Source organism: Telopea speciosissima, chromosome 4, assembly GCF_018873765.1.
Source record: "Telopea speciosissima isolate NSW1024214 ecotype Mountain lineage chromosome 4, Tspe_v1, whole genome shotgun sequence".
Lineage (NCBI taxonomy): Eukaryota > Viridiplantae > Streptophyta > Magnoliopsida > Proteales > Proteaceae > Telopea > Telopea speciosissima.
This window is the reverse complement of record NC_057919.1, coordinates 31,695,647-31,710,561: the sequence shown is the minus strand read 5'-3', so window position 1 is coordinate 31,710,561 and position 14,915 is coordinate 31,695,647. Positions and strand designations below refer to the sequence as shown.

General features: G+C 36.7%; 1 protein-coding gene across 10 annotated transcripts; it reads right to left on the bottom strand.

Annotated features, from left to right (window-relative positions):
- Window positions 1-998: 998 nt before the first annotated feature.
- On the bottom strand, window positions 999-7,636 carry LOC122658745 (pleiotropic drug resistance protein 1-like). Of its 10 annotated transcripts, none has more exons than XM_043853844.1 (23): window positions 7,589-7,636; window positions 7,297-7,417; window positions 7,105-7,193; window positions 6,920-7,004; window positions 6,650-6,809; window positions 6,457-6,533; window positions 6,080-6,133; window positions 5,891-5,981; window positions 5,118-5,797; window positions 4,721-5,037; window positions 4,457-4,617; window positions 4,258-4,361; window positions 3,991-4,144; window positions 3,771-3,882; window positions 3,520-3,655; window positions 3,083-3,415; window positions 2,701-2,991; window positions 2,524-2,607; window positions 2,287-2,420; window positions 1,962-2,189; window positions 1,694-1,865; window positions 1,351-1,605; window positions 999-1,259 (listed from the first exon to the last, which is right to left on the bottom strand). In XM_043853844.1, the coding sequence occupies exons 4-23, from the start codon at window positions 7,001-7,003 to the stop codon at window positions 1,002-1,004; spliced, it is 3,885 nt and encodes a 1,294-aa protein (XP_043709779.1). In that variant the 5' UTR covers window position 7,004; window positions 7,105-7,193; window positions 7,297-7,417; window positions 7,589-7,636; the 3' UTR covers window positions 999-1,001. The 10 variants fall into 10 exon arrangements, with proteins under 10 accessions (XP_043709779.1, XP_043709777.1, XP_043709774.1 ...); XM_043853842.1 differs by having other exon boundaries at window positions 3,520-3,642; window positions 3,779-3,882; XM_043853839.1 differs by having other exon boundaries at window positions 3,520-3,690; window positions 3,785-3,882.
- Window positions 7,637-14,915: the final 7,279 nt, after the last annotated feature.

The following is a 14,915-nucleotide window of genomic DNA, read 5'->3' as shown; positions in this document are numbered from 1 at the left end:
TCTACTACTTTTTGGTTACTGGCTTGTTTCTTAAGGGGTTTTCTAATGTAACAGGCTTCATCCCTAAGTTCTCTATTCTCCCAACAACCCCATCTCACCCCCAAAAATAAATACATCTCCTCAACGCAAAAAATGCTGATATCATGCTAATTATAGAGCTATTATCTCCTGTTTCCTATATAATGCAAGAAACTGCAAGGTTTTTGAAAACAAATGGAGACTAAGCTAATGCTGAGAATTCAATTCTAAGATGAATAGCAGATCGGAATCACCACCTCAAGGAATAGTAAAATTATATATTGATGAGGCTGCAATAGTTGCCTGAGATAATCAAGGTAGACTCCTCAAAGTAAGCATAAGAAATGGTATTCCTTGTTCTGCAGATGAAGTAGAACCACAAGCTTTCAAAGAAGCCGTTTTTATGGCAATGGAGTTTTCCTTTTATGACACACAAGATTGGTCTAGAGGGGAGAACCAATGTTATTATGAAGAGTATTAACAGACATGGCTGCAAACAACACATCGAAGAGAAAGTATTTAATTCTTGATTTCAGAGAGCTTACAAGATAATTTCAAAGCATCACAGTCGATTACATACCAATAGACAAAAAATATATATACACTCACAATTTTACAAGGAATGATATCTTGCAAAGATGATTCTGATGAGTCGAGATTGTGTTGTCAACAATTCAACACCATCTCAGAGGAAATGGAGTCTGCTTGTTCTTTGGCCCTATAATTATGAAAGTTCTCACATTCAAAGGAAACTTTGGAACTACTCAATTTCTCATTGTTAATGTCAAGTTCTACAGCACACAACAATGAAGGAAACTTCTTTTCTTTACATGCAATGATTGAACATCTAAGTTCAAACTCATAGGAAATTCATAAATTGTTTCACAAAATACAAATATTCAGAACCTTGAGATTTTGTTCTGTGCATGGCTCCATTGGTTGTTGTTGACCTGATTTAACCTCACCTCTTTATCCTGCAGATCTTATCTTTTATGGTAATTAAATGCCCTTATTGAAAAAGCAAAGATGACTGCAAAAAGCACACTGTATCCAACAATGACGACAGCAATCACTCCTAAGAAATCATGTCTGAAGCCAAAATAATCCCTCAAAAATTCTACAACTGTTTCGCCTGATTCAAGCTTATTCTGTATATCTCCAAACTGTGACACAACAATGCCATACAACGTCCACGAAACAGGGCAAGTCCAGTAATACCACCTCCACCAGATAGGAATGCTCTGTAATGAACAAAAATAAATAACTACATAATCAGAATTTAATTCTAACTAATTGATCCATCTAAAATGAGAGAAATTCTTTGGAACTTACAGGTCTTGGAATTATCATTCCTGAGAAAAGGCACCATAATGAATAAAATGCTGAGGAAACTATAGCGGAGATGTGTGGGTTGGGTGTCATAGCCACTGCCATCATACCGTAATAGGTATAGTATAACAATGTGAAATACATGAAGAATAGATACCAAAAGAATTTCACAGTTGTCCATTGAAATGCAATCATTGAATACACCATAATCCCATATATAACAGTCTGTAAGAAGATATGTGGAACCTCAATCAAAACCTGCACCATAAATAAGTACACTGTGTGAGGAACATATAGATGATGAAAAAACATAACGTTGATCTTATTAGAAGAAAAAGTGTTTTACTTGGGCAAAGGCATATGCCATAGCTGAATACATCCCAGAAGCCCTCTCTCTATAAAATACAGTTCGCTCAACAAATACAACTGGCTGCACTGAGCAAGCATTTTGTATTCCAAGGAAAGTAACAGCACCAAACATAGCACCCATTGCATTAAAGAAATCCTGCTTCCTCTCCCTGCAATTCACAAAACATTCAAAATCAAATTAATATTGGGACAAATACAGGAGAAGAGCATAAGTTCAGACTAGACTCCACTGTAAGATAACTTACGTTTGAGTTCCAAGATTCCAAAAAATTGTCCCAATCAACATTGCTACAAAAGTTGTGAAGAAGAGCCTCACTGCAATGTATTGTGGATTCCTCCAATAGGACCAATGCTGTTTCCATAGGCAAGCCTTGCATTGCGTGAAGAAAGATTGGGAGTACTGAGTAGGGAAATAGAGGTCTTTTGAACCAGGGGCAGGTTTACTCAGTTCCTCAATCATTGCTTTGTTCCTCCTGAATGATTCATTCATAGAATGTTAAGAGCTACAACCACAAACTACTAAGTGTTAACTCTGGCAGATCAAAAGAGAAAATTTATGTGTGAACCTACCTGTACAGTTCTGAATTCTTATATATGTCACTGAAGTTTACACACAAAGCTTCTTCTTGGGCCGGTGCTGTCACCTCCAACATCCATGTTGCTGGATTATATCCATCTTTTATCCTACTGATTCCTTCAATTGCCTTCATGAAACACAACCAAATATTTATGACCAATTTTGTACAAAGGCTGGAAAATCTCCCAAGAATTTAGTTATAAACTTATAGTTTGTATGATTTGACTCACCTCAAAGTGATTGATCAATTGACAAGAGTGTCTCCCTAATGGGCCTACATATATTTCTTCTCCTCCTTGCTTCAGTAATAATAGCTATTGCATAGTATAAAAGGTTAAAGTATTTAGTCAATACTAGAAAAAAAAAAGAAACAGATTACGATTACATTAATCTCAAACATTTCTAACCTCGTCAAAAGCATCAAATATGTCAATGCTTGGCTGGTGGATGGTGCAAACCACAGTTCGTCCAGTGTCCACAATTTTTCTCACTGCTCTCATCACTATTGCTGCTGCCCTTGCATCCAGGCCAGATGTTGGCTCATCCATGAATAAAATTGAAGGGTTGGCAACGAATTCAACTGCAATGGTCAACCTCTTGCGCTGCTCTGTTGAGAGACCATTTACACCTGGAAGCCCAACCAGTGCTTCCCTCAATGAGTCCAGCTCTACAAGCTCCATGACCTCCTCAATGAACATCTACAATCATTAATTGATTGATCAATTAGTAAAGATTAAGCAGATCAAAAAGGAGGAAAAAGAAAAGGACTAAAATGTCTATCCCTTATACCTTTTTAGTGGAAGAATTGATTTCAGGAGCTAACCGAAGCCAAGCTGAATAGAGCAAGGATTCATAGACCGTAATATGGGGAGAGTGGATATCGTTCTGTTCACAGTACCCTGATACACGAGCAAATGTTTCTTGTTTCTTTGGGTAGCCAGATATCTTGATGCTTCCTTCAATATATCCTCCAGTTTTCCTTCCAGCCAACACATCCATCAAAGTGGTCTTACCAGCACCACTAACACCCATCAGAGCTGTAAGGACTCCTGGCCTAAAAGCTCCACTCACTCCCTTGAGAAGCAACAGCCGGTCCTCTGTAAAGCCTCGTGCTTTCATTTCCTAGATGTTTAGTTTAACCAGTGAGCATTACCGCAATAAATAGAACTCTAAAGAAAAAAATCCTCCTTAGTATACGTAGTTTCCAAATTGAAACCTAATGTTACCTGTGGCATGTCAACAGAGTATCTGATTTCGTCAAAGGTGAGGGAAAGAGGTTGAAACGGAAGAATCAATCCCTGCATCTTGTTCTGATTGGCTTCATTGCCCTCCATCCTTGTAGATGAAGACTCAGATGAAATACTTCTTTTAATGTCATCTCCTGATTGTACATTTATGTTTTTTTTATTAAATCAATGCCACTAGGTAAAAAAAGTAAAAAAAAGGACATGCTTTCAGCCTAACGCGGCTTATATACCTACCCGCATAAATCTTTCCTCTGGATTGTCGATCAATCATTTTTCTGATCCTACTGGCGTGTTTATCCTTCAATCTCTCTTCAGATAGAACTGCCTTACGTTTCCTAAATGCTGCAATAAGTATGTCGGATTATTAGACATGATTATGCAGTTTTGAAAGTTAAAAACTCAACTGAATTACTTGTCAAACAATAAGATGATCAATGAAATTATACTCACGATCGAGATAAGCAAGAGCCACTGTGAATAAACCATTGAATAGGAAAACATAACAAGTCAATGCCCCTACTCCAATCCAATACCAATAAGCTTCAGTGAAGACCCCACGAGATTTCAGGACTGCCACTCCTAGAGTATCTCCATTGGGTAGAAGCTGTAACATGAAAAGAAAAATCAAACATTATTTGACTTAACAATGACATTTCTTCCAATCATTGATCTTTTTAATAGATCATGATTAGAGGAGAAAAAAGAAAAGACCCTTACTTGGCTCCAACTTTCCCCATGGAACTCGTTTGCTACTATAGCATTTTGCCCATACATCAAGGGAGAGATCCAATAGCCCCATATCCACCATTTCCTTATATTATCTGTGACAAAGAATGAATATTTTATGAGGTTGAACCTAAAATACAGAGCTAACAGCAAGCAAAATGAAATATCTGGATATAATTCTGAAGCATACCTCGTGACAAAATAAATCCACCTAGAAGCATGAGTATAATTAATACAAAGGACCCAAATGTGGTCGAAACAACCATGTCCCTTCCTACTGAGGAAATGAGTCGAAACAATCCAGATGCCATTTGGCTAATACAAATGAGTAGAAGGTACTGTTTGAAAAGCCTGCAATACGAACATTCTCCTAGTTATTGCCAAGACAACAATTGCCATCAAAGAGAACATCCAGACTTTCACAACACTATAAAACCTCCCCATTTGGATTTACCTTCCGACATTTGGGTCAAAACCTATGACATAGTAAGTTAAGAACACCCAAATAGCAACTTCAACAAGTGTAACTGGGATCTTTAGGATCCATGTGGGCAGTGAGTAAGCCCAAGAAGGATAGAATAGGAGGTCTCTTTGCTTGTAAAATACGGGAAGCTTAATGACAGTCATAGAAAGCTCTTGTATTCCATTATACGTCATCGTGGTGACAACGAAGAACAAAGCACCCATAAAAATCCCACCATGCTCTACTGAATCTTTGTGCATCTCAGTTCGCAGGAAGAGTGTCATTGTAAAGAATGCCACAATAATAAGCTGCAATCAGTGCAAGAACCTTTAAGTTGGTGGCACTAGTGGAAATTTCGAAACAAAATTTTGAAGAATCCATTACCAACCTGCATCATCTTGAAAATGTAAACAAATGAATTTCTTTTCATCAGCAATAGTTCTCTTGAAATACAGGCTTTCAAAATTTCCTTCTTGCTAACACCATATTTATCGGTAGTTAAGGCTGAAGGATGACTTTTGCTCTTATCAAATGGGGTGGCAAGTTCATCTGCTACCCTCCGACCAACATGGAATGAGTGGAAAGCCTCGACAAATTCCTTGACAGGGATAAATCTGTAAGGTTTATCTTTATGAGCCCAGTACTGTTCTTGATCTTTCCTCGACGTCACCTGCCAAATCAATGAAAATACAGTCCAACCTTTGCTAAAAGCTAGAGATATAAGTAACAAAAGGGAGAAAAGAAAATGTATTTGAAGTTGACTCACCTCCTGCAAGAAATCGGCAATTCCCTTCCTTTCAGGACATTTGAAACCCACAGATTCGAAAAACTCAGGCACATGCTCACGGGGCCCCTGGTACACAATCTGCCCATCTGATAGGAGAATAATATCATCAAAGAGCTCGTAAGTCTCTGGTGCTGGCTGGAGGAGAGAGATAAGAGCTGTCCCACTTAGAATATCGATGGATTGCTTAATCGAATTCACAATCTGAAATGTTGTCGAACTATCCAAACCAGTTGATATCTCATCCATGAAAAGTGCCCTTGTTGGTCCAACCAGCATCTCCCCTGCAAGAATTTAAAAAATAAAATAAAATTAGAATGCATGATTAGGGAAGAAGAATATTTAACCAGATATTAGAAAATATTAAGTCATGCTACCTGTTGTGACACGCTTTCTTTGTCCTCCAGAGATACCTCTCAGCATTTCATCTCCCACCATGGTATCTGCACAACTCTCAAGTCCCAAAGTCTACAAGTTTGACATGGAACAACAAGAGAAAATGAGAGACTGCTATCCAGATATATTAATTTCTTCCTTATCCTTAGACAGTTTTATATTGTCAATACCTTTAGAATATAGTCTGTGGCTACACTGACCTCCTGTCCTTCTAGTGAAGCTGACTGCAGATGAAGAAACCAAATTTCTCATCACATAAAACTAGGATGATTAAGAACATGGATCTGTAACTTTTTTTTTTTTTTTTTGGTATAGGATGTTGGGGATGGCAAAAGGTTGGAGCAACCACATAAGATCTAGAATGGAAAATGTACAAATTAGATGAAACCAAAGGCGGAACATCACTCTATCAATGAGAACCCATTTGCTCAATGAATTATAGAAGGTTTTTTTTTTTTTTTTAATTGTAGATAACAGATCTGTCTTAAAATTCAACTAGATAAAGTTGATCAAACACAATTATGTATAATTAAAAAGGACTTCTTACATTCAAGAAAGCATCGAAATCAGGATCTGGGTTAATGTCTGCATCCTTTTCTCTTTTTGACAGCTCTGTCAATATATCTGCAGATTTTCCACATTGGGAAATAATTAATTCAAGTTGGTTTTCTGTTTTCAATCTAAAACTTGTCAAATAAAACCGACCATCTTAAATTTTGGAGTTATAAAGTTGGACTAACCATAACGACTTCCGACCCCTTGACATCTTGCAGAAAAAGCAAAGGTTTCTCTCACTGTCATTTCCCCAATGTGGAGATCATGTTGACTGATATAAGCTGCTGTCCTTTGTGGGACAAACTCATCCATTCCATGACCATTGTAATTTATTTTCCCCCGGAACTGAATAGAATTTAAGAGAATATGTAATCAGTTTTCAGATAATTAAGAAAGAGCAAAAGAAGAACAATTAATGTTCAGAAAGAACATCAAAAGCTGTTTAACCTCCTTACTTTTAGATCTTTATCAAGCTTTCCTGCCAAAGCCAACATCAGTGTGGTCTTTCCGGAGCCTGGAGGGCCTAAAAGCAATGTCATTCTGCAAAGCTCAGATCAATCAGTGACTTAGATTAGCCACAGAACCTAACTGTCTGAAAGGAACCAAATCCAAAACCAACTAAATTGTTTGATCTTCTCACCTGCCAGGTTTGATTATTCCACTGACATCATTAAGGATTGATATTGGCACCTTTTTGCTTGGAACAATATGCAGATAACCCAAGATCCCCTTTAAACCAGACAATAAATTTTATGGTCAGTTACAATTTATTTCTGATAGAAACAATATACTGGAAATGAAATTTTCATATGATGGTTTACAAATAAATTACCTCTAATACATTAGCTACAGAGTTGAATACTGTAGTTAAAGCTCTGCTTCCCACATGAGCTTCTGCCTCTACACTTACATGCTCAAACCGGACTTCGATCGTCGGAACATCAATTCCAACTCTGAGTAACCAACAAAAAGAGAAAAACAGATCAATAGTGAGTAGAGAAGAGATAAATAGGAAAATTTCTTACAGAGTAACCAATAAAATGATAAATAAAAAAAAATAAAAAAACAAGAACAGAGCTATCTATGTAAGTAGGATAAAGAAAATAAAGAAGAGAATTTCTTACTGATCAAGGCGGTTCTTGAGCTGCAACAAGAACTTGTCATGGTCCTCCTCTGTAATTTCTATCGATCTATCAAACAAAATCTTCCTCTCTGCAATCCCAAGATTCTCAAAATCAACTAGGTTCAACTCATCCTCTGCTATTGACAATATACCTTCCTTTATACGGTTGTAATTGGGGAGTCTTTCTAGAGCTGCCCATTTCAGAGCATCTTCATCCCCGAGACCTTCTTCTCGTGATAGAGAAGTTCTCGAAAAGACATCGCTCAAGCCGCTGCCAGAGCTTCTAAGTATCGAAGAACTATCAATGCGAAAGCTATTAGCATGAAAACTGCTACCACGGGAACTAAGTCCGGGCAAACTACCTAAATGAAAACTAGGAGTTCCCTGACTACCAAAACGAAAACTTGCCAAACTACCTAAACTGAAATTAGCATTTCCCAAATTACCACTGAAATTAGTATATCCCAAATTACCACTGTAATCAGAATTTCCCAAACCACCACTGAAATAAGCATTTCCTAAACCGCCACTGTAATCAGCATTTCCCAAACCACCACTGAAATTAGCATTTCCTAAACCACCACTGAAATTAGGAGTTCTAGGAGTTCCTAAACCACCACTGAAATTAGCATTTCCTAAACCACCACTGAAATTAGGAGTTCTAGGAGTTCCTAAACCACCACTGAAATTAGGAGTTCTAGGAGTTCCTAAACCACCACTGAAATTAGGAGTTCTTGGAGTTCCCAAACCACCACTGAAATTAGCATTTCCCAGACTACCTATACTGAAATGAGCAGTTCTATTTGATTCACCAGTCTCCATTAGAAGACTCAAAACTGCAAGAATAACTCAAATTTTTAAACCCAACAGAGACAGCAATGCAACTAAAAATCCGAAATGGGTCTGCTCTGTTTATTGTTCTTCTTTCTGTTTCTCTCTGGATAAAGAGATCCCAACTTGCAGGAACCCTTAAAACACACCAAAATCCATCAAAACACAGAAGGTTAAAGAGCTGGAAAATCAAAATGCTCAGTCGGCAAGGGTACAAGTCATCATACTATTTATACATTTACAGGCGTCAAAAGCTGAGTTAAGTGTCTTCTTCCAAAGGTAGACATGCGTCCACGATGTTTTTCCTTGTAAGCATTCCACTTTTAAATATTAGAAGGAAAACATATCCAATATCCGCAGTAAGTATTAAAGAATTGAGTTTAGAAAAAGTCAAATTTTCTCTTTCCTTTGGTGCCACAAAAAATATTTCCAGGTTGTTCATTTTTCTTTTCTTTAATAAATGAAAGCAATTTTTTTAGGGTAATAGTAAGTATTATTCATATCGATGTGTCTAACTCATGGATGAGGAACACAACTCCATAATTCGTGGATTGAAATTAGGTCATAGTATTAGACAGTCGAACACGCTATTGACAATGCCTTCCTTGTCAGGGAGTCAGGCAGCTATAGTGTTGACCTCCCTTAGAAAATGAAAAATTACATGACACCAAGTAAGAAGATAATAAATATCTTTAAGGATGGGACACAGAGGTATAGTTGGTGTAATCCTCCGCGGTTGAAGCTAAGATATAATATCTTTATTATAGGACTCTATCAAAAAAGAGTCATAACCTTCTGAGATTGCTTCTAATAGGGATGAACGTAGTTTATAAAAAACAATTATTTTTAGTTAGGACAAAGTTTTCCTCCACCCATAGAGGATGGTTCACCCACCATCCTAGGATTCACAATCCCCTTCTAGGGTTTTGGTATGTTCCAAAATACCCTCTTGATACCCATTCCCTCCCTCTCCCACCCCTTGATGAATGGGTTCCCACTTACAATACTTGGTTATTTTGAAATTTCACCAGTGAGGGCTATGGGCAAGGATGTAAATGGATCGGATTCGGCTTAGATACAGATCGGATGTGATCGGATCTAGATATTCTCTGGCCGAATATGGATACCTCTAAACGGATTCAGATGTGGATCGAATTCGGATTTTCAACCATCCGTTTACCTCTCTGCTTTGTGTAACCTGAACCTTCCTCTCCCTAGCGGATGCAATTCACTCTCAATCCATATCTCTTAGATCATGATTCTCTTTTCCTCATATTCTAAAACCTGTTGAATCTTCAAAAACCCTAAGTTCATTATTTACTTAATTTTTTATTATTAAGTTTTCAATTTTTTTTTCGGATGAATTTTTATGGAAATATTCAGATTTTTTTTTGATATCTCTAAACGAACGCAAATGTCCCTAAACGGATATGAATGCAAATTAGATTCGAATTTTCGATTATCCATTTACATCCCTAGATATGGTCATATCACATAGATACCCACCCTCTCCACTCCCCCAAAGCCAGTTGACTAGAAACTTGTACTCATGAAAATAAGTAGTGGTCGTTCCTATAATAATCCATAAAATATAGTTATCCCCACTTACAGTGAGTACACACCTAAGCTGCCTTGCTATGGCGAGGACTATGTATATATAGCATATAAATAAGGGAATGTCCGCCCCATGGGCACCCAATTAGATATTCCAGCCCTCACACCAATTTGAAAAAGTAGTCCCAAACCCTAATTTTTTGAAAGTTTTAGGACATTGGTTTTCCATTTGAAGATTAAACGTGTGCTTATGGGTGTCGGGCCATCTTTTAATTTTGAGCAAATTACATGTACCCCTGATGTTTGAAATAATAACAAAACATCCCCCATAGTTTGACCATTTACATGAACCTCCTCTGAACGATTGTGAGGCTTACAAAACTCAAGAAAAAGAAAAATAAACTAAAATTCTTGCTAGATTTCTCTCGTGTGCTAGTTCGTTGTGTAATTCTTCTCCTATTATGACCATCTAATTAGATTAATTCTTGGTAGATTTGATTTCTTAACATTTCTTTTTCTATAATCATGTGTGCTATTTGGTAGTCTAATTTCTCCCTTTTTACCAAAAAAAAAAAAATACAAAATTGATAATGGGGCAGAATTTTGCCATGATAAGTTTTATATTTAACTAATTTTAGAGTTGAGAAACTAATTCTGAAATGTCCCGTGGCTTCAGCTGAGGGGTTTATGTTGCCATCACAAGTCATTTTCTGGAGTATGTGATCAATTAAATCATATGGGCCTCTATTTTACATGTTGTAATGGTATAATTAATTAAGAGTTTAACCTTAATCTTTTAATCTGTTAGGGAAAGATAAGAAATGGTAAGATGGAGAACCAATTCCCGTTGATGGTATAAGGAGAAGATTTGTGTTGGAGTTTAGTATGTTAATCATAAATCATGTTACTTTTAAGCTAAGTTTCTTCTAGTTTCATGCATCACATTGCTCCATGGTTTGGTCCGGTTCATGCTTACATTCTATTTAGTATGTAATCTATGTTTAGGCTTGAGTTTTGCATGCTTTTGTTTTTGTTGTAAACAGGTCTAAGATGTTGTTTAGCTACTATTGCATGCTTAGAGTTAGTTGCATCATTCCTAATCTAGGTTTGCATCTAGTCAGTGTTCATGTCATGTTAAGTTTCTTTTACACATATAATTGGTGTCCATGTTAAACACTCATATAGTTTAGAGTTGCATCTAGTCAGTGTTCATGTCATGTTTAGGGGCTTAAAATTAGTCCCTTATGATAACCACATGGCATATACTTCAAATCAATTTCTGGAACTAGATTCCTCTTACCTTCTGTTACATATATGTTGTAGCTAATATAATAATATTAGACCCCTTCTTTATAATACATGTTTTATTATTGAAAAGAAAGAGAAGAAAAATCAATATCAACTAAGAAGCTAAATATCCAAAAAACTTAAGGTTTTCTTTATTTTATATGTTATAAACATAAACACATAAAGTTTCCTGAGGCCAATTCTAGAATGGCCCATGGCTTCAGGTGAGGGGTTTATGTTGGTTAATAATGAAGGTAATGAAATAACCCAAGATGGTTCCACAGTTGTCGACTTGCTGCATGTTCTTGTTTAATCTTTGAATCAAATAGTCTAACCCATTCCTGTTCTGTTCTCCTTGAGCATTTCAATGAGTTTGATTATGTCTGAGGTTATGAAATTGAATAAGAGTTTATGTTTTTTCATAAAAAATTTCTTATCTGTATGTATTTTACTGCTCTTATTAATTTTCTCTAATCATTATGACATTTTTCAATTGTCCAGCAATGAATATAAGGTGTGCTATTGAATATCATTGAGCTGAAAAAATATTCAAAAAATATATTGACCCAGACATGTATGAGTACTTAGACATGGTTTTTGACATCTACAATTCAGTCATTAACCATGTACCAGTAGACCATAATGTAAGCTTCAAAGTTAGATGTAAAATCCTAATGAAGTAGATATGGAAGTGACAGATGACTGTGGTATATATCAGTTATTTGGGTTGCCTGGATTGGATGTCTTCAATTTGCATGTTTATGATCTTGAAGATAGCCCTGGTAAAATTGACAACTATACAGTCAACAACTTCCCTAATGAGATTGTTTATCGAGAAAAAATAGTTGATAGTTGGCTGAATTTGGTTCCACAGTTGATGGTACACAGCTTGAGAGACGTCAGACTAGAGATGTGCCTAGAAGGGTAAAACAGACTGCTAGAAGGGGTGGTGGTGTATATCGAGTATCAACTAGTGCTACTAGCAGTGATAGTGGTTCTACTGGGAGTGCTATCACTAATACAAATGCTACTAGTAAAGGTAAAGCTACTACTAATGCTATTGTTGTTGTCATTAGTGGAAGAGCTACAAGTACTACTGTTGCTACTAGTAGTGGGTTGAAGAAGACTGTTGATGATTTGAGGCAAGTAGTAGTAAATTGATGAAGAGTTCTGATGATTTGAGGGCAGTTAGAAGAGTTCATCAGAGGAAACTTTGCTTAGTATTCATCCATCCAGTAGTGATGAAGAATGAAGAAACCACAGTGATGATGATGTTAATCAAGATGATGATGAAAGTGAAATTGATAGCATTGAATGAAATGTAGCTAAATTAGAAAGAAAGAGTGATAGAAATAGTGAGAAGAGACATGATGATATATTTGAGCTTGAATTTAAAGATGTTGTTTATAATTACTCTATGAGAGTAACATGGAAATTTGAACCATTTATGATGATGTGCATCACTTCAGGACTGTCCTCCAGAACTTTGTGATTCAGACGGGTTTTGAGAATTTGTTTATGAAAGAGAAAGAGTGACTCCTATATGTAAAGCAATTGGATGTACTTGGAGGATCCATATTTCCCATGTTTCATTGACCAAGAATGCTAATATGACTTTTATGATAAAGTCATATAATCTAACACATACTTGCACCAAGATCACAAAATATAAGAGTGTTACATCCAAATGGATAGCAGAAAAAACTGTAAATCAGGTTAAGACTGATCTAGAAATGAGTGTGAATGCAATGAAGGCAGTGTTGGGTACATCCAACATTAAAGACTCTTACATGAAGATGTACAAAACACGCAATATTGTTGTAGAAATTAATCAAGGTAGCTTTGAGAAGTAATATGCACTGTTACCTGAGTATGTTGATATGGTCTTGAAGAACATGCCTGGTAATATGTTCAAGCTTCGTTATAATGAGAGGTAAGACATGCCACAACCTCCACTGTTAAGAGGTTGTTTGTTCTCTTTCAAGCATGCAATGAAGGTTTTAGGAAGGGATGCATATCTTTCATTGGTATTGGTGGATGTCATCTCAAGGAAAAGTATGGTGGTGTTGTACTGTCAGTCATATCTGTTGATGAGAACAATGCCTTGTTTCCTATTGCATTTTAAATAGTAGAAGTATAATGCAAAGACAGTAGGTTGTTTTTCCTTGAATGTTTACATGAGGCACTTGAAGATGTCAGTTATGATTTGTCTTTGACTTATATGTCAGACAAACAGAAGGTACTTTATTATTTACATATATTATTTATTTGCAATCATGTTATTATATGCTTGTATATTACTGATATAAATTTGAATATGTTTTGTAGGGACTGTCAGATGCAAGTTCTTAAGAATCATTTTTTGTCAGCCTCAAGAGCATATACTGCCACCCAGTTTGAAAGAAAAATGAATGGTATTAAGGAGCTTAACAATGAAGCATACCAATGATTGATGAACAATTTTCCAAGCATGTGGTCAAAGCATACATTTGATGCTAGGAAAAAGAGTGACCATGTCACAAATAACATATCTAAATCTTTCAATCAATGGATAGCAGATTTGAGGCTCATGCTTATTCTCACTTTACTTGACCAACTAAGAGTGAAATTGATGGAGAGAATATATAAAATGTATGAAAAAAATTGTGGTTATGACATTCAAGGTATAGTGACAACAAATGTGAAGAGAAAGTTAGACATAGTGTAGCAAAAGGCAAGAGAATGCATTGTTTATCCATCTGGTCCACATACTTTTGAGGTGACAAATATGTTTCAAGGTCGGGTGGTGATTAATTTGATAGATCACACATGTACCCGTAGAGTGTATCATTGTACTGGGCTACCATATAAACATGCAGCAACAACTATAATATTCATGAGGGAGAAACTTAAAAGATATTGTGATTCATTCTACAGTGTGAAGACATTTATGGATGCATATAAGAGGATGATCCAACCACTTCCTGATCTGACTGAATTGAAACCAAATGATCCTACTAAGCCGGTACGGCCTCCAGTTCTTAAAAGGAGACTAGGAAGTAGGGGTGTCAATAAAGCCCGCTAGGCCCGAACCCACCCGAACCCGCCCTGAGCCCGGCCCGGACCCGACCCTGATTTTTCAGCCCGAAGGGCGGGTTAGGGTTTAGAAATTGCTTGACCCTGGCAGGGTCGGGTCAGGATTGGGTTTAGGCCTTGGGTTGAGCCCGGCCCGACCCGACCCGACCCTGTATTATCTATAAGCATATATATATTTTTTTATATATACAATATATACTTATATAGATATTTATATTATACTTTTTCTTTATCCTAACACTAAAAAAATAAAAAATAATAAAAAAACAACCAAAACCCTCAAAACCCTAAAAACGACTCACATTTCACTCACCCCCATCTCTTTTCCTTCATGCCGTTTCTGCAAATCTTCTCCAAACGAAACAGGGTAAACCCGTTCTCTTTCCCTTCTCTTTCTCTTCTCTTTCCCCCTTCTGTTTCCCTTCGGCCTTCCATCTTCCCATTGTGCGATTTCTGCAAATTATCCCCACATCGAAAAATAATAGGGAAGAATCGTTGAACCTGAAGGAGTTTTGAAGTCTGAAGGAGTTGAACATCTGCAGCTTTTGAAGTCTGAAGGAGTTGAACATCTGCAGATTTGA